Genomic DNA, 20,417 nt, shown 5'->3' with positions numbered 1-20,417 from the left:
AGCTGTCTTCTCTCTTTAATTAATCTGTCAAATTTCCGCTGTCTCCTCGACTTTGACTGGTTTAAAGGGCCTTTCTGCTGTCTCTGAGTCTTGTTCTTTACCCCAAATCGCTCAGCCCCATAGCTGCAGATTATGGTTCCCAGGTTCCCCAACTTCTTTTCAGGACTGATTGTATATAGTATTTTATTTTATTCTATTCTATTTTGTACAGTTGTGTGCACTATCTTATTGGTATATTAGTCCAGTGTTTTGTTTGTTTGTTTGTTTCTAATTTTTCTATGTAACTTTGCACTGTCCACTGCTGTAACAAAACAAATTTCCCACGCATGGGACTAATAAAGGTTATCTTATCTTATCTTATGATTCTGATTCCTCTATAATTGTAATCGTTTTATCTCTAATAATAAAAAAAATCTTCCCGAACTGCTTCACGAGCCACTGTTTTCTTTCATTGCCCCTCACTCCATACACATGTCCAACGTACAGCTCTCACTTCCTTAATCTCGTGAGCCTGCTACCACTACGGCAAACCCAGAAGGACAACAAATACCAAGTGCACACAATATAAACAATAACAACATCGCTCACCTTCTCAACAAAGCCCAAACTCTTCTGGGATTTTCTTACCTTCAGCTCTCCTCCTCCCAGGTTATTCACACTACTGCCTACACCAGGATGGTCAGACATTGCTCTGGATTTTGTTACATGCCTACCTCCATTGGCAGGTAATACTACAATACTCACCATTACTGACCGCTTCTCCATGGCTGCCCATTTTTATTGTACGGTCAGTTACCTTTAGCTATTAAGATGGCCCAGTTGCTCCCTGATCATGTGTTCTGTTTGCATGGCCCGCGTTCAAATCCAGTGTATCGAATGAGTTCTGTTTCACTATCAGAGCCCAGGTCAGTTTCTCTTCTGGTTCTCTCCTCAAACAAACGGTCAGACTGAAGAAGCGAATCAAGATTTGGAGTCTTTGCTGCAACACCTCATGAAATCTCTCTACTGGCCTGGGTGGAACATGCCCATAATTTGATGACATCGTCAACTAATGAACTGTTCCTTCTTGAATAGTCACTCAGCTATCGACCTCCTCTGTTCTCTGTTACTGAAGGGGAGCTATGTGTCCCTTTTGTACAGCATCACCTTTACGGTTGACAATCACAGCTGGATTTCTGCGCCATCATACGGATCAGAAAGTCTGGTTATCTGCAAAAAATATTCCTTCATGCATTGAATCAAAGAAACTTTAACCTCCTAAGACCCGAACTCTTCCACGGCATGCATTTTGAATTTCTCTTTGATATTTGGGCATATTGGGGCCCAATGAATGTAAAAACAAAGAATTACCAGATTTTTTTAACCTTATTTTTGTTTTTAAGAAAAATAAGAGCCACATATAAGGATATTCGCTTAAAATTTTGATAGAACAGTAGCAGTATAATGTATAAGTGGATATCAGGCCCTTGTAGAGCAAAATTGTGTATTTTGGCCTAAATAACCCAAAATGCGATGTCCACATGTGGACGCCTGCTTGAGACATCCTCTTAATAGAAGGATTAAGATGTTTGTCATGTTTTTCACAGTTAAAACTAGTGTGTCCTCCTCCTAGTAGGGTTGCAGCAATCTTCAGTTTCAGCTTGTCAATCAACCAAAGACCCAGACAGAGGTTTCATTCATTTGAAAGCCTGACCTCGTCCACCCCAGCTGTGAAACTCAGAAACCAGTCTTATTGGTTATCATCTATCGTCCACCTGGGCCTTACACAGAGTTTCTGTCTGATTTCTCAGACTTTATATCTAATTTAGTTCTGAGCTCAGATAAAATAATTATTGTGGGTGATTTTAACATCCATGTAGATGCTAAAAATGACAGCCTCAACATGGCATTTAATCTGTTATTAGACTCAATTGGCTCTCAAACTGTAAAAGAACCTACCCACCACTTTAATCACACTCTAGATCTTGTTTTAACATATGGCATAGTAGTAATTAGTTACTGATTACTTTTTTCTAGTAACTTGACCAACACTGGTGAGCATTTATTAAGACAAAGTCATCTGGAACATGAATAATTATTTCCCCAGGAAATGTTCATTATCCGTTATCAAAATGCAGATAGTTTACCGAGAAGCAAAACTGGGTACTTGTTTAGAGCTTCAACTTATGTAAATATGAATGTCATTGTGAACTTTTGAACTATGCTGGATTAGTTTAGGAGGTTGGTGGGGCCGACATCAGTGCTAAGTTTCTAAGGTGCAGTGGTTCAGCCCTCGTAACAGTTTCATTCAGTTTCTGTAATTCTGCTTCACATTTGTCTCTAGCACATTTTCACTCTAATCCATTATACTGGTCTACACGCTGTACCGTTCCATTGTGATGAGAGAGCTGATGTGAAAGCTAAGCTCTCAATTTACAGACCAGTCTGCATCCTTACCCTCACCTGTGGTCACGAGCTTTCTGTAGTGATCGAAAGAACACGATGGCGACACAAGCAGTGGAGAAAAGGGTGACTTGGTTGGGAATTATTTGTTTTAATGTCTATATTTAGAGTTTCAATGAGTATTTTTTTTCACTTTCAATACAAAATTTTTCTGTTTATTTATTTCACTTACAATATTCTTTTTCAATGTCAGTATTTTTTTTTGTTTCATTTTAAACTGGCTTCTTTTTAACCCCATAAGAAATCAGATGAATCAGATGATAGAGCACAGAGAGCGGAGCTGCGGCACTACATGAAGAAGCAGTGATGTGCCACCGATTTCCTGTCCGATCCGATACAAGTAAAAATCAGGGTGGTATCGACGATACTGATCCGATACCGATACTTTGTACAAAAACTTATTTTATTTATTGTGTCTCAAATTATAGCTTCATAATGCTTATAGGACATCAGATTACTTGTTCTTATCACTTAATAATAAACAATTAACATATAGAAATAAGAACCTGAAGTTGTGCTATTTGAACACCTTGCCTGCCTGCAGCACTAAAGGACTCCCTGAGAGACGTCTGTCTCGCCCTAGCAGCACCTGTCCTCCTCTTCAGTTCACCTCAACATACGCTCGTCATATTCTGTGATATGATTTACTCTGAGGTGCTTGATGAGGTTAGGGGTGTGGCCACAACACCTCACTGTCTTGCCACATGTATCGCAAACCACGTCTTTGCTGTTTGTGGAGGTAAAATACGTCCACATATGACTCCGTTTACGCTCAGCTATTGTTGTGAGTGCGCACACCAGGGGCTGCCACACATTTATACAGCCGTGTTTCACACATGACTATGAAAGACGTGAGAGGAAGTAGTTCCTTCCAATGTAGAGAATCAGAATGATATAGTAATTTACCCTAAATTACTAAAATATCGATATTTTAATATGAGAATCGCTTCTAGAACATAAATGACTGGTATGGGAGGAATCGATGTTTCAGTATCGATCACATCACTATGAAGAAGTCGGGAGTGACATGTGAGGGTGATGCAGGGCATGTATGATGGTGGTGAGTAGTGATGGGACGTTCTGTATCGAGGCTTCGGAGCGTGTGTCGAGTAATGGAGGGGGCGTTTCCGCGAAGCGCGTATCGAGGCTTGCTTCATTTATGGGAGGAGCTGAAAATGATGACGTCCGAAGCCTCGCTGCCCGGCTGTACCACGTGACTGGTTCAGGAAGCGGTTCAAACTTTGCCGCGAGATATGACAGCGATATAAACCCCTCAGACTTCATTCAAAATGTGGGTGTTTGATGGAGAGTTGCGGTTAGTGAGAGTTTGGAGACCGTTTGGAGGTTTATGAGAGTGAGGAGAGAAAGTCAGGAGAGAATGGAGCCAGCTAAGAAGAGGAGGATGTCCTCCCCTGTGTGGGAACATTTTGATCTTATTCCTCCCAACAAGGTATGTAAATTTCTACAGAAGATGTATTTTCCTGATACTGATGGTGCAATACAATTTATGTTGAGCTGTCTTGACTTTTGTACAAGGTGAAGTGTTTGCTATGTGCCAGGGAGCTGGGATATAACAACAACACCTCATCCATGCTTAGGCACTACAGAGCTTTGCATGAGAATAAGGGGAACACTGATTGTGGAGCAAGACCAGGTGAGCCATCAAATGCAATGATAATATAGGATGCAGTAATGTTACTAAATGATATAACAATATTATACAACTGTAATAAGTTACGTGTGTGATATTTATATTTGTGCTTTATCTTTATTGTCTTTCCTCAGGAGAACAATCTCAAATAGATGAAGACCTGGTCAGCATGGTGATTGAGGACTCACAGCCATTTAGCATTGTGGAGGACAAAGGATTCAAAAGATTTGTTAAATCATTAAATCCTAGCTATGTTCTCCCCACTAAAAAGGTCATAAAAGCAGTGAAAATTTAGTTTTTACAGAATAAAATGTGAACAGGCAGTGTGTAGCTGTCCATACCTCAACGTTACAAAAGCACAACTACTGTCCACACCCCAACCACACCTCACCTCACAGTAAATGATCGTTTCCATTTCAAGCATTTCCAAATAATCATTTCCCATACTGCCACTATAAATATACACAGTATACTGCCATCACTACAATATACATGTTTTACACACTCCTTTTGTTGTTGACATTTACAGGCTGTGTGCAAAATGCCACACTCTTCAAATTCATGCCAGCTATTATTTTTACGTCCAGTAGGTGTCCTGCTAGAGCAAATGAAGCTTCATGAAGCTTCGCGTTGGGGTGAACCAATTGGATGAAAAGCTTCAGTGCTTCATGGGGCTTCATCTGCCCATCACTAGTTGTGAGACGTGCTGCTGATGGACCACCATAAACAGGTCCCGTGTAGTACTGCAGTAGAGGAAGGCTTCCAGCTTCAGCTTCTTTCTGAACCACGCCCGACAGGGTCTAATATCATATTTCGATAAACACCCCCTGCGTGAACAAGCGACAACCGGCCCATCCGGCTGTTTGATAAAGCGCACCCACAACCGATTGGCTACGGGTTTTGTGACGTTACCGGATGTGGAGAGAATACAGTGGTCCACCGTAACGCGAGGTGAGTGTTTGTGTCGACGTGTGGTGTTATAGTTGTCTCCAAGGATGCACCTTAGCTGTTTAAATATCATTGTGAGCAACCTTGACACGCAGCGAATGCGCGGTGTTTGCGGCTGCATGTGTTTCAGCATTACTCTTGCTGGGACCCAGTATGCACAGAACACGTCTGCCTGCCTTGTGCACTTCACACCGGTGCTTATCTGCTCTCAACAACGGTCAACAGTCTGCGCAGCCACGACGGTGCTGCTGTTAGATCTTTTCCTTTCCACTTTCTTTGCATTCTGACGGACCTGTTGCAGCGCTGCGTGTTTCACTCATGCACTGAGTTAGTGCAATGCTAACGCTATCTGTAGGCAGTGATAGACCAGATGCTGGTGCAACCCATTCAGTCCACACATGTAACGAAATCAAACCGCAGATGATTCTGTGCAATAACGAGAAACGACGCAGGGAAAAAGTATTGAACATGCGAAGAAAGGGAGGCGCGAAAAGTCACCACACCGTCTCAAACCTGTCAGGAATTACAAAGCAATCTTCCAAATTAGCATCAGCTGGTTCAGTCCCAACCGGTGGCCTATGAAGACGGTGTCATTAACAAGGTTTAATACAGGAAACATCCTGTAATAGGTAAAACCAATGAGCTCTCTCAACATGTACTAATACAGTCTGCTCAAACATGTAACGTCCAACACATGTTTGCAGGCCAAAGGCGTGCGCGTCTCTCCAAAAACACCAGACCAACAGTGAAGCTGTTACCGGTCATATTAAAATCCCACAGCTCTCTTCTGCATTCAGAATTTATTTATTTATTTTTAGAAAGAGGGGCAATACATATTAATGAACATGTTAACAAATGTAAATATGCCAGATTATAGCCTTGGGCTAATTTCCATCTGCAGACCCTCTGGGGAATAACATCAATGTTGATAAGATTGAAACTGTTTAGATCAATCAATCAATCTTTATTTATAAAGCACTTTTCATACAGAAAAAATGTAGCACAAAGTGCTTTACATAGTTAAAAGCAGCCCACCCCACCCTCCAACTCACTCCCCACACTCTCAATACACATATATCCCCCCACCCCCACCCACACACACATACACACACGCGCACACTTAAAGAGTAAAAATTGGGCTGGGCTCGCATGAGCCAAGTGAGGAAACACTATAACAGGGAGCCGTCTGCACCGGGAGCCGGTCACAGACCGCAGCCTCCGGGCTGGGCACACAGCAGGAGGGAGGCCAAGGAGCCCCCCAACCAGGCTGAGAGGACCCCAGAGACCCAGCAGCCACGGTCAATAACAGCCCCGGTGCAGAGAGCGCCCTCCGAGGAAACACTGGAGATATGACGCAATACGATATATACAGGGTAAAATGATAAAATAAATAAGAACAGGATACAATATAAATATAAATATAAATAGAGTAAGAAGATTAAAAAATGAATAAGAATAAAATCAAGAAATATTAGGTAAATCCTAAATTAATAATAGAATAACAGGATAGAATAAATAAGCATAAAAAATAAATAAACGCTAAGTAAAAGCTAAATTAAAAAGGTGGGTCTTGAGCCTGTTCTTAAAAACATGTACGTTCTCTGCGGCCCTGAGCTCCTCCGGCAGGCTGTTCCACAGACGAGGACCATACCACTGAAAAGCTGCCTCTCCGTGAGTATGTGTCCTGACTTTAGGGACAATCAAAAGGCCAGTACCAGAGGACCTCAGGGTCCGCGAGGGTTCGTATGGTAAAAGCAGATCTGAGAGATAAGAAGGCCCAAGACCATTAAGACATTTAAAAACCAATAAAAGAACTTTAAAATCGATCCTGAAACACACGGGGAGCCAGTGCAGCGATTCTAAAACCGGTGTAATGTGGGCCCGCCCTCTGGTCTTCGTCAGCACACGAGCTGCCGAGTTTTGCAAGAGTTGTAAAGTTGAAATATTCTTCTTAGGAAGACCAGAGAGCAGGGCATTACAGTAATCAATGCGACTGGTAATAAAAGCATGCATCAGCATCTCCGTGTTGGCCCGAGAGAGAATAGGGCGACTCTGGCTATATTTTTTAGATGATAAAATCCAATTTTAGTTACATGTTTAACATGTGGGATAAAACCAAGCTCAGAGTCAAAAATAACACCCAGGTTTTTCACTTGTAGCGAAGGACATAGTGAAAATGCCTCTAATTTAGACAAGAGTTTCTCTCTCTGAGCCTCAGGACCAACAATTAAAACTTCAGTTTTGTCCTGGTTAAGCTGTAAAAAGTTTTCTGCCATCCAGATCTTATATTCAAGACACAGTTAAAAAGGGCATCCATTGGTCTGGTGTCATCAGGAGACACGGAGATGTACAGCTGAGTGTCATCAGCGTAACTGTGGACGTTCACTCCATGCCTCCTGATGACACCGCCGAGAGGCAACATATACAAATTAAAAAGTACAGGGCCTAGAACCGACCCTTGAGGCACACCACATGTCATTTTATGGATCTTAGAGGAGCATGTTCAATTTTGTCTATGGCGACATCCTGAATAACATCCAGAAGTCTCTCTAACAAAAATCATCAGTATGTCAGCAGATCTCCCTGCTCTGCTGACATACTGACAACAATCAGAACCAAAAATGTCACTTTTAAACGAACCACTCAGTCAGTCCAGTTTTCTTTCATTCGGCACACCTCAGCCCTCTCCTGGTTTCCCTTCCTCAAGAAGCAAAATGATATTTAAGAAAGAAAAGTGTTACTTTTCAAAACCCCGTGTACTTAACTATACTTGTTTACTTGTTTCTTATGTAGATAGTTTGTCTTGTGAAAAACTCGTGATGAGTTGAACCTTCTAAGGCATAGGTGTCAAACTCTGGCCCGCAGCCTAATTACATTTGGCCTGCGAAGCCATACCAAGTTATTATCAGAGCTGGCCTACTGGTATCATACAGCTAATATATATATTGTTTAGTATTAAGCTTTGCTTGTTCCATATTCAGTTTTTCAGCACAACGTGTTTGAGTCCATAAGAAAAGATTCATTCTTATATCTGGAGGAATAAATATATTTCAATAAATATTAACGTTAGCCCGCGACTTTGTTCCAGTTTTGAATTTTGGCCCACTGTGTGTTTGAGTTTGACACCCCTGCTCTAAGGCCTCTGCATGTCAGCTAAACAGAGACTCTCAGCTGCAGTTAAACTTCCCTATTATAGAGGTGCAGCCATTGATTTCTTCCTCAGTCTGAGGAGCCACTTGCGCTGATATAAAACTGCCAGGCTGAGCCTAACATTTTGGCTCATTAGCTTCAGTTATATTTGTCATGTGCACGTTAGCACAGGGTCAAAATGTATTTGACGAGCAGAAGACAGTCACTCAGCAGGACAGTAAGGGTTAAGGGTCAGTAAGAGGAAGGGTTTTTATTTTTATTTAAATACTAACAAAAAAATAAGAATGGGGTGACCAGTGCAGAGTGTATTGTGTACCTGAGAAACTGCAGGACAGCTGTGTGCATCCTGTGAAGTGTTGTGGTTGAGGTGTCGACTTGGTGGTAAAATCTGTTTTTGAGTCTTGTAGTCCGAGCAGACAGAACCTGTAACGTCTGCCAGATGGTAACAAAGAGAAGAGCTGATGTGCTGGGTGGCTGTGGTCCTTGGTGATGCTGTGTGCTTTACGGAGGCATCGCTGGAGATAAATGTCCCGAATGGCAGGAAGCCTCATGCCAGTGATGTGCTCTGCTGCTTTCACCCTCCGGAGTGATTTCCGGCTGCTGGCACAGCAGCTTTGTACCAGACTGTGATGCAGCTCGTCAGCAAGCTCTCGATCGCACACCTGTAGAGGTTTGAGGGGATGTTGGCGTTCATGCCAAACGTCCTCAGCCTCCTCAGGAAGTAGAGTCATCGTTGTCTGTGATGAGGCCTTTGATGGTTGTGTCATCCGCAAACTTAATGATGGTGTTGGACTCATGTTTAGCCACACAGTTGTGTATGAACAGGGAATATAGGAGGGGCTAAGCACACATCGCTGTGCTCATATGGATTACCTGTGCTAGGTTTGGACATGTTCAATCTTAGCAGCCACCATAAACACAGGATACATATGACTGAAAATAAGGGAAACCAGACTTGGATGCATTCACAGAATGTGCATGTATGTGTCTTTGCCTGTGTTGGCAACCTTTACCATCATTAGCTGAGCTGTCTCATGGATGTAGGCGGTGATATTAATAGTACTTGTTCAACTGTATGTGTGTAGGAGAGGGGGTCAGGGGGTCACCATATGTTTTGCTATTAAAAATGACAAAACGTGTTTTTTCTCTTTCAGAAAATTGGAAATGTGTAAGACTGAAGCCTCTCAGAAGCTTTTAGGTTGTGTCCTGTAGTTACCACAGAATTCATGGCAAACCATGAATACTTCCTTATTAAAACACAGACGCTCTCTGTATACTGACCAGATCCTCGTCATTATTTTCAGGAAAGAAAGCAAGCATGAGGATTTCCAACAGTCACCTGCAGCAGCTCACCATCTTCACCACCGTGCTGACGGGTGCAGGGATCGGCACAATGTACTACCTGCTACAGAGTGAGTACAAAAGCTTACAGTTAGTGAAACTTTTCATTTCAGCAGCTTCGATCATGTACTGTCGCGCTCAGAAATGTGTCATTTGAGAGTGTAGAAAAATTCAACTTGACGTTAACTTCAGCTGCACTCCTGAGAGTGAATTCTTCAGGTTTTCAGCTCCAGCTGACCTGGGCTGGCTTCAGGATTTAGCACCACTCTGTGGTTTGTTGCACATGTTCAAAAACATGGTGATCTAATTACTGTTTGAATGTCATCACCTGTTTTGGTGGTTTAACATAATTTAAGTTGGGTTTAACCTCCTAAGACCTGAACTCTTCCACAGCAGCATTTTTAATCTCTTTGATATTTGGGCTGATTGGGACCTGATGAATGTAAAAACAAACTATTACCAGATTATTTTTTTATCTTTTTGTTTTTAAGAAAAATAAGAGCCACATATGAGGATATTTGTTTAAAATTTTGAAAGAACAGTAGCAGGATAACGTCCTTGTTAGTGGATATCAGGCCCTTATAGAGCAAAATTGAGTATTTTGGTCTAAATAACCCAAAATGTGACGTCCACATATGTGGACGCAGGTCCTAGGAGGTTAAAAGAAATGATAAAAGAGAGGTGCATGATAATGTACTTTTACTAATTGTAAACATTTTGCACGTTATGTGTGCAGTGAGTGAATGATAAAGCCTAACCCTTCTTGCTCTAATATCTGACCCTCTTCTACCTCGACAGCTGACAACACGACTTTGCAGTTGTGGTGTCCTCTTCTAGAAACTCCACAATCTGAGCACATTGTCATTCAAAAAGCAGCTAAAAGCTCACATCACTACGCAGGATGGTGGAAATCCTGCCAGGCATTTCTGCCTCACCCACCTTTAATGATGCCCTTTAGCTCAGGTGCCCCTTGAAGGCCTTTGCCTGGGGGAGCCACAGTAAACATCTATGGGTGGCATCAGCTGAGGACCACCAGCCAAGGATGTTTATCCCCTGTTGTTTAGCCCCCAGACCTTGTGCGATCTCTGTAATCACAACCACATGCTGGCTTTATGCTTCTGCTGCCAGTTTTCTGGTGGCTGGCATCAGCGCTGCTCCCGTGCAGCGTAGACTGCAGAGGAGGAGTGAAGTTGAGGAGCCAACAAAGCCCTGATACCTGACTTCCAGTGAGCATATTACAGCATTTCAGTCAGCCTCCCGAGACTCAGCTGCCAGGTCGAGTACTTGGATTGCTTCCTCTCATTGCCAACCTCAAACCCTCCTCCCACATCAACAAAGAGAATCGTAGCAATTTCAGAGCTGGATCTCTGCCCCTTCATCGCTTTTCTTGCCAGCCTCACCATCATTTGCTTGATCTGTCTCCCTCTTTCCTTCCAGCCCTGGACGACCCTTCTTCTCCGCACATGTCGTCCATGAAGTTAAGCTTAGCTTCGACCTGGCCATGCACTGAATGCTTCAGAATGATGCTGAGGTCGTTCTCCAGATCTTGCAGTTGCAGTCACTTCCCTTTCTCTCGGTGACTTGATTGCCTGTGTCCACTCTGGTTCTTTCCTTTCTCTATTTTCTGCTCACTTTAGCGTTTGTTGGTGCACAACGTGCTGCTGCCTTCAGAGGGACTACTTTGCACCGTTGGTTCGCCTGCCTCCACTTCCTGCCTTCTGTCTTGCGCTGTGGTTTGAAACCTTGGCTTTGAGTCCCACTTGTCTGGCCTGTTATTACTGTGCAGTGTTGCCCCTCGCCCTTTTCCTTGCACTTGCATCTTCCCTGTTGTATCTGCAGCCCTCTGAAGGTAGTCACCTCTGCCCACTCGTATCTGCACTACCTCATTACCTTGGAGAGCCATGGTCAGTCTGATAGGTCTACTTTTATGGGACTAGCTTTGTTAAACTGTCATTTGGGCAGCATTTTATTTTATTTCCCTCTTAGATGGTTTTTATTTGATTTGAAGCTCCTTGTGATTTGCATTTTGAAAGGTGATATAAATAAAACTTACTCACCGTGTAAACCAAAGAGCCACTCACTGAGGCACAAACTGTTATGGCAGTGTCTTGATGAGTGACGAAACGTCCTGTTTCCTGTTCCAGTGCTGCAGCTGATCAGAGTTAATTAACTCTGAGTATTTTCACCCGGAGTTAAGTGCACGCGTGAGTAGAGAAAGAAAGCAATCGTCAGTAGAACCTCAATACCGCCGTTCACCATGGTAACGATTAAATAAAGAGCAGAGCCTCCATTTTTATTCCATGTCAGTGGTGACCACGATATATCATTTTATTATAATTTACACACTCATCATTCAGCCTGCTTGGACTTTGATCACAGTAAGTAGAACATTTGATTTAAAATTGGATTATTCAGCTGCGACCTTAAAGGACCAGAAAGTGAAATTCAGCCACAGTTTAATGACGGTGAGATTAACCCAGACAAGACCTCGTTTCCCAGTTCCAGTTGGGCCAAAGGTTTTTCCATCAGTGTGACTGCTTATTAAAGTTAATAGATCTGTGATGTAATTATAATAAGAGTTCATGTTAAGTACAAAAAATAGCAAAGTAACGATTAACTGGGATTTCATTGATTGGAAAAACTTCTCTTGCTCTGCTACGTGATTTGATAGCAAATCTATGAATGAGAGAATGAATCTGAGTGTCAGCAGGTGGGGAGAAGTTGCTTGATGAAGAAAACCTGCCAGCCAGCATGTTTACTTCAGACTCTGTTGCCCTGGTAACTGACTTAGCCCCTATCACAGACTTAACAAATTCAGAGTTTTAGCTGAGCCTACTTCCTGGAATAGGGCCAGCTATACCGTTGCCTCGATGTCCTCCATTGTAGCCGTGTGCAATAGCAGCAAGACACAGAACACCTGCAATGGAGCTTGGATGCTCAGACAGCATTTAATCGACCATTCCTGGAACAAACATGAATAGAAACATGAATAGAAACATGAATAGAAACAGGACAGGAAAAATTTGCCGCTTCCATCTGTTTGAGAAAGTGGGTACAGAAGTTGGATCACAGAAGGTCTCAGCACAATTAACCTGCTGTTTAAGGGAAGAGAGCTTAATTTACCCAGCTTCAGTCCAACTCTTCATACTGGAGACCTACTGGATGTCTGCACTGTGATGGTTACTGGAGCCTGTTGCTCCGTCTGCTCTCACATCCACTAGCCACTGAACAATGCTGTTATAGGTTGTGTCTTCTCCCCTTCTCCATCTCTAGCCTTGGTGGGGCTTTTCTCATATTGTTCCCCTGCCACTAAGAGTACAGTTTATTCTCTTGCCTTCTGTCTGATAAACCTTATCAAGTGGTGACCAAGGCTGTGAGTCTTTGCTTGGCAGATTCTTAGAGATCACACTTAGCCAACTTTCAGTGCTTCCCCAGAACGTCCCTCCCTGCTAACATACGGGGGCACTGCTCCTTGTGGTTGTTCGTTTTGTAGCCAAGCACCTCAGCGGTCGCTGCTGCTGTGGTCTAGATCAGCTGATTCGTTTTGGAGATGGTTGCAGTAGGGATTGTCTGTAATGCTTTGTTCACATCTTTTAGTAGAGAAGATAAAACTTAGATAAAACTTTATTAATCCCTCGGGTAGCTTCCTCTGGAAAATCCAGTTTCCAGTAGCAGAACATTGACAGACATTTGCATAGTAAAAAAAAATTTAAATTAAAAATAAAGAGGGGAACACCCAGCGTGTCATAAATAACAGATATTAACCCTTTCTGAGATGGATACAAATATAGGAACATATCAGCCGTCTTCAAGCCTCTGGAAGTAGGACATCTGAGATTGAACAAAGTGTCTGATCTGAAGCTCTCTGAGAAGATTTGTGTGCAGGAGATTGAATGTTTCAGAGAGTTTCATGAAAGATACGAAGCACCTACTGCACCAATCCTGAAACACAGAATCGCTTAAGGATGGTTGAAAAACATAATGTGGTGAGACTGGACTCAAAGGAGAACAGTCAGTTTCACCGGTGTTTTTTCATCTGAGTGTGTGCCTCACCACTGGATTATCAAATGACTTGATGGAGGCCAAGGAAAGTGGAGATCCAAGTATTGCCAAGACAGATGTGTCTTTAACAGGAATTGGAAATTAAACCAAAACCTGGTCCAGCATATATTAGATGCCCAATAGTAATACTGGAAATTATGCTTAGACTTGTGGAGACCAGAGTTTTTCACTCAAGGGTGTTTGCCCCTCCATGTGTAAAAAAATAAAATGAAAAAGGCGTGGAAGTGTTGCAGTGTTTACGGTGTATTCAGTTCACTTTGCATCCTGCAAACATACGGAGTAAAAATGTAGAAAATAGGATGTATAGATTCACATGACAAGAAGACCAGGTGATCCTCTACATACAGGGATACTTTATGCATGACTCCTCTCCTCCACTTCCCAGAGACATCTGCTCAGCCTCGTAGCATGGCCAGTGGCTCTATATCCACATCAAAGAGTAACGGACTTGAGGGGACACCCTTGCTGGGTTTGGAGGTTAAACAGCTGTGACTGCTGGGAGTTTGAAAGGATTGAGGGTTTAGGGCAATTTTATCCAAAAATTAAATTTGGGTCCAAACTTGAATTTTCCCAAGCTTGAGAATAGATACTCGCACTCCACACAATCAAACGCCTTCTTTGTATCCAGGGAGCAGATACAGTCTGGAGTCTCCGTGCGAGGAGAATATAATATATCAAACGGATGACAGATACTGGTTTTTAATAAAGCTGGTTTGATCTTCAGATGCGATTGATGGTAAAACGATTTCCAGCCTATGCACTAAAACTTTGGTCAGTGAGTAAGGAGACTGACCTGTAAGATGAGCATTCGAGTGGATCTTTACCTTTCTTTAGAACAACAGTCATACATGCTTCATAGAACGATGAAGGGACTTTGGCTGACTCCTTTAAATATGGCAATGCTACACACAGTTGAGGTGAAAACAATACTGAGAATGCTTTAAAAAAAAATCAGGAAATCCATCTTGGCCCGGAGACTTTCCAGACTGATGAAATCTTAACTTCCGCCTGTTTTATAGGTTCCTTTTTATAGGTTACATTTCGGAGAGAGCGTGGGATATTCAAAGAATTAAAAAGTTCTCCATCAGAGTTTTCTCCTGTGGAAGCTCAGAGGTATAAAGTTGAGAATTGAGAGACCTGGATGTGTTGTTACTCTAACATGATCTGAGGTGATGGTACCATTGGTCGTTCTGTTTTTGGGAATATGCAGTTTTGCCTGGATACCCTTCAGCTGTTGGATAGCATCCTGTCAGCTCTGTCTGTGCATATAGAACAAACTCTTACACTTTAGAAGCTGACATTAAACTGAGTGTTGAAAGGATGTCAAACATAGTCTGCAGCATTACCGTCTATTATATAATTGTGTGTTTTTTTCAATCCTTGGATATAGCTGAAGTATTTCTTTGATTTGGTTAGCTAATTCAAGTCACTCCCTTTTTCCTCATGTTTGCTGAATAAGAAATGAATTGCCCCCTCAGAAAGTCTTTCAGTGTATCCTAAATCGTCAGGCTAAATATCTCATTTGTTGTATTCGTTTGGGGGAAAGCAGATTTGTTTTTTCATGAATTTTAGAAAATTCTTGTCTGCAAGAAGAGTTTAATTAAATCACTAATGTTTTCCGTATTTTGGGGCATCGGGAAGATTCATGATTGGCACGAGAGTTTAACGTATCAGAAATGACCTCATGTTTTTCAAAGCACACATCTGGATCCGTAACGACTGAAACACCTCTGGCTTTGGCCTGACGAGTGGAGTGAAAATGCTGCCCCTCCCCCAGTGAGATGGGTGCTATCCGACCTGCAAATGTGTGTTTCCTGTTTAAACAACACAAAACAATATAAAACAAACCACCGCTGCCCTGCACTGTTTGATGTGTGAGAACATCCTTTTAGCAGGGTGGTTTACACCTCAATATTCCACCTAACGAGTCTACAGCACTACCCAACCTCGACAGAGATTCGTGCACAGATAGAGCCATGCATGTACAATAGGGTAAGGTTGTCCTGCAAACACAAATGAAACCAACACAACCGAGGCCACTGTGCCTCCTAAAACGTTACTATTAGAATCAGATCATTCCCACCCCTCCATACTCACTACTCCATAACCACCCCCACTACTTTTTCCCCAGCTGATGACGGCTGCCAAAAGGAAAAGCAGCGAGCTCACCAAAACACTTCCTACCTTATTCAAAAAGAGAAAACAAAAATTCTGTAGAATAGATTCGTAATTAAACCTTAAAGCTTCTGGTCAGATATGGCTGTGCCTTCAACCACATCAGAACATCTTACCAGATACACAAATGTTGAAAAGTGAGAAAGAAAAAAGTAAAATAAAAGCGGCACCAATACGTGCATGTATGTACCGTATTTCCCGGACTACAAAGCGCACCTGAATATTAGCCGCACAAGCTAAAATCAGGGGAAAATCCTGTTTTGTACATACATTAGCCGCACCTGACTAAAGGCCGCAGGTGTTTCAATGTTGACTTATCATATGTAAGAGAATATGCACAAAGCGAATTGTCAGGAAAGAGATGGCTGTTTGGAGACACACCCCTTTTATTAATATTTTGAAAAACAAGTTATGGGTACATATTTGCACATGTAGTACATAACAGTAACCTACAGCACACCAGAAAAATAGATTCAGACTACCTTTTAGGCTCAGGTGCAGCGACACGGCTTTAACAAGAAGAAAAGTCAGTCATTCACCATCTTTCTCTTCTTCCTGCCCACTGAAACCACCAAAGTCCTCTCCTCCAGTGTCGGATACGAACAGGCTCAGGATGGCTTCGTCATCCACTCTCAGCTTCTCTCCTTCGTTGTCACTTTCAAAACCAAAGAAATCCTCGTTGTCAGTGTCAGAGTCGAACACCCTCTGAAGGGCCGTGGCGGTGTCCTCCTCTCCATCATGCAGCAGTCCAGCCCTTAGAAATCCGTTAGTGATCGTGGATGTTTTCACACTTTTCCACGCTGTCAGAATCCACTGGTGGAGTTGGGCATAACTTGCTTTTCGCAAGTTTATCGCCGCTCGTCATCCACGCCTCCCGCTGAACGCGTAGCGCTACTTTGAAGTTTGTTTTTCGCGCTACTTCGTACGGCACTACGTTGCCTGGCGGACGGACATGTGACTAACATACCACTCTTGAACCCCGATCCTTCCGCCAGGCAACGTAGTGCCGTACAACAGCAGAACAAACAAAACAAATCCTCTTACGATATGACAACAATCACGGACAATCCATAGAAAAGCCGCACCTGACTAAAAGCCGCAGGGTTCAAAGCTTGTGCAAAAAGTAGCGGCTTATAGCCCGACAATTACGGTATACAAGTATGCAGAGTGCTGACATGAGCAAATACTTAAAACCACTGCTGAACAGTCTTCCCGTAACCATAGCAGCCAGGTATCATCTAGCCTCCTGCATACTGCAGCAAAGGATAACGTGACTGCGGTAGTTAATAACATAACATGGATGCTCAGGATGATACAAATACAGTGGATAGGTTGTCCACATAATCCCTCGCATCAGCGGCTGAGCAAAGCCATCCCTTCTCTCTGCTGGTAATGTTATTGCAACTTCCCTCCCCGCCGAGCCTCGCGGATCAGAAGGTCCTTTATCTGATAGCGATAAAGGCGAATGATTACAGGCCATGGTCTCTGAGCTAAGTTTGGCTTAGCAACAGGTGAGCGATGGGCTCTGCACTCACCTTCGATGGATTCCACCAGACCTGCATGTTCTGTCGGCTTTCCAGGTCATTAACGCTGGCCACCAGTTTAGCATTGCTTTCACTAAAACTGGAACAGACATCCTCGTAATTCTCTAACCAGCTAACGTCTATACAAGTATAGAAGTGTGACGCTTATGTTCTGAATAAAAGGGAATAACTGTCTCCTCGTCCTATCACATCCCTGCCAAATTCACTCCATATGAACCTTTTTAAAAACTAAACTCTTGGTTTGTGTTCTGTGAAAGCTTATTTTAACTTTAAGTTTTGAGTAAAAAGAGTAACTGTTTCCATTCATACTTTAAAATGTTGTATTATTTTCTAGCTTTCCTGTTTTTGTTCACTCACATATATCATTCTGTCTGCTGTCTACTTAGAGAACTTTGCTGCGTCAGACTACCACAGGCTGGCTTTGCAGGAGTTGGAGGCATGTCCAGTTGCCATGGAAAGCCTGGGGGCGCCACCTTTAAAGGTCCACAACATCCATCTGACTGACAGATACAACCGTGTAGATAAGCACACTGCACAGGTACTGTCCTTTAGGAGGGCAAGTGTGCCAATAACACAGACAACCGATGCTGTCATCCCTGACTTCTTTCTTTTCTAGTTTTGCATGTGCAGCTAAACTGGTTTTCCTTCTGCGTATAATTAAAGTATTTGCTTACAAGTAGCTTTTTAAAAGTATTTAGATGTATAGAAAATTGGTGTAGAATCCACATAGTGAGCAAATGTAAATCACAAACTCAATCCTATTGCAAAGAACTCTGAATGTATTGAGTACTGAGTGTAAATTGCTTTGCAGATAAAGATTCCTGTGACAGGGATTAAATCCGGAGGCTATCTGTGTGCGTCTTCACTGAGGGATCCCAACACAAACAGGTGAGACAGTTGTGCCACAACTGAGCTGCTGCTGCTGCTGAATTTGTATTCAGTTTATTTTGACATAGTGATGTGACTGACGGGCGCCAGTTTAGCTCAGTAGGTGAGCAGAGTTAGGCTGACATCAACATGACTGACATGCAGACGCTGCCATTCGTCATCAGCATATTACATTTTAGTGTGTGTGTGTGTGTGTGTGTGTGTGTGTGTGTGTGTGTGTGTGTGTGTGTGGTATATCATGCATATAGTGCCGTTGATATTTGAGTTGTATTTACATTTTCGATTAATGAATAACTAATGGAGAAAAGCAAAAATCATTATTTTTGAAAATATCACAGAATAATGTAACACTTCACATGCTTTATTGTAGAGTGTTGTGTTGAGCTGACACATTGACAGTAGTCATTTTTTAGTCATTTTAGGACACTTTATATTGTAAAGACCGTGTGTGTTTCAGGGCTGTGCGTCCTGATAGAAATCTTATGTAATGTGTTTTGGGTACATTCAGTGAATAGTTTATATTCACTTTGTAACTGACTAACAACCCTTTACCGTGTTAGTAGTCTCAGGCGTGGCTTCAACTTTAACACTAAGAACCACACAAACACACATCCACACAAATAACAACAAAGCTGAAACAACATCTACGGGTTTCTAGGCCTTGAATCGTATTTGCAGCCGAACACTCTTCAGCACACTGTATGATGACTGCTGTGAAACTGTCCATAATTGTTTTAACCGCCGTCAAAAACAAATGAAGCAGGATGTGAACGCTAACCATAGGGACTGATGTGAAAGCTTGATGGTCGCTATTCCTCACACGCGTTCGTTACTCCTTGCAGGTGGAATCTGAAGCAAGCAGTTCTAAAGCTCAGGGAAGGAAATGCCATTGACCTGCTGAATCCTCCATCAACTACAGCACAAAGCCACGCAGCAGGGCACGCAGACGGGGTAGACGTGGGCCGCTGGCACTGACCAGCTTTATGAACAAACAACTATGCCTGCTAGAAGAAGCAGGCGCTGAAGATGTTTTGAGCTATATTTACTCCACATTCATTGTATGGTCTTCTTTTAAGGGAACCATCAAGAAGAAAAGCTCTGTCAGTGCCGCAGACTGCTGCAGACTGTCAGAGCTGAGTGGACTTGTGCACTCACTGCTGCCTCTGTCACAAATCATGAGAAATGTACAAATATGCACCAATCAATAAATGTTACAAATGTATTAGTTTCTAACATAATTGACTTTCACACAGACTTGCAGATGTGTGTGTGTATGTGTTCAGGGGAAACGGTCTGATATTCATAAAACAGGACGTAAAGCTGTGGTTTCACTTTTACCGTAACCTTCTGCTTCCTGTGCAGATGTAGAGCGAACGCACAACCACCGATATAAAGAAGGCATGTTTGCCATGCTCGGCTTTCTGTGGTTTCTCTTCAGCTTTTTATCCTGTTATTTTTGCTCTCGGTCTCAGTCAACATTTCCAAAATAACAAATTTCCAAAATAGCAACACTTGAAGCTATGTGTGCGTGTGGATGCACTATCATTTGGTCATAACACTTTTCCTACTGTCACAAAGATTTTCAGACAATGTTTTATGGAGATGGTTGGACTTGTGCACTCAGATCATTACATTTTAGGACAGTGACGCAGTTTTTGTAATTTTGTCTCTGCACAGCACCGCAGTGGATTTTACTTCAACCAGCATGTGATTCAAGTACAGACAAAAGAACCGATTCGTTTTAAGTAAAGAAACTGTTGTTTAATACTTGGATGCAGTCTAGAGTCCATGAACATCACCAAATACGCTTTTCTGTTCTTCCTGTGTTGCTTCGTGCAGGTGCAGCAGTTCCTCCTTTTTTCCTGCCTGTCAGCTTAGACATTGTCATACTGCACTTAAACTATAACAGCTGAAATAACTCTAATAGAAATGAATACATAAAGAGACAAAAGAAACCTGGGAACAAGAGGAGCCTGTAGAGCATTTATCGAGCTCTGGCTGCAAAAGCTTACTGACAAGACAGTTTGAAAACAATATATTAAAAAGAACAAAGTTCATAACTTCATATTAAAATTTCAGGTCTGGAAAACACATTTGGGTTCAGTTTAATGACAAGTTGGTCTGTTTCTATATTTAAAATTAAATGACACGATGATCTGACATCCTGGCTTCCTCTTGCTGTTGAGTGTGTGTTGTACCTCATCTCTGTTCGGAGT

General features: G+C 42.4%; 1 protein-coding gene across 2 annotated transcripts; it reads left to right on the top strand.

The window, feature by feature from the left end:
- Positions 1-4,735: 4,735 nt before the first annotated feature.
- Positions 4,736-19,613, top strand: coa1 (cytochrome C oxidase assembly factor 1). 2 transcript variants are annotated; one of them, XM_082514070.1, is made up of 5 exons: positions 4,736-5,044; positions 9,496-9,603; positions 17,700-17,851; positions 18,125-18,201; positions 19,044-19,613. In XM_082514070.1, the coding sequence occupies exons 2-5, from the start codon at positions 9,510-9,512 to the stop codon at positions 19,174-19,176; spliced, it is 456 nt and encodes a 151-aa protein (XP_082370196.1). In that variant the 5' UTR covers positions 4,736-5,044; positions 9,496-9,509; the 3' UTR covers positions 19,177-19,613. The 2 variants fall into 2 exon arrangements, with proteins under 2 accessions (XP_082370196.1, XP_082370195.1); XM_082514069.1 differs by lacking the exon at positions 4,736-5,044 and adding an exon at positions 9,341-9,389.
- The last annotated feature ends 804 nt before the right edge of the window (positions 19,614-20,417 follow it).

This window comes from Aulonocara stuartgranti, assembly GCF_965226115.1.
Source record: "Aulonocara stuartgranti genome assembly, chromosome: 18".
Taxonomy (NCBI): Eukaryota; Metazoa; Chordata; class Actinopteri; order Cichliformes; family Cichlidae; genus Aulonocara; species Aulonocara stuartgranti.
The sequence above is the reverse complement of the archived record's forward strand: the minus strand, read 5'-3'. Positions and strand labels throughout refer to the sequence as shown.

Excerpts from the sequence above, each read along its gene's own strand:
- coa1 (XM_082514069.1), top strand. The coding sequence starts at position 9,356 with ATGTGTAAGACTGAAGCCTCTCAGAAGCTTTTAG. Across the intron at positions 9,390-9,495 it reads AGCCTCTCAGAAGCTTTTAG|GAAAGAAAGCAAGCATGAGG; the intron begins GTTGTGTCCTGT and ends CATTATTTTCAG. Across the intron at positions 18,202-19,043 it reads AGGGATCCCAACACAAACAG|GTGGAATCTGAAGCAAGCAG; the intron begins GTGAGACAGTTG and ends TACTCCTTGCAG.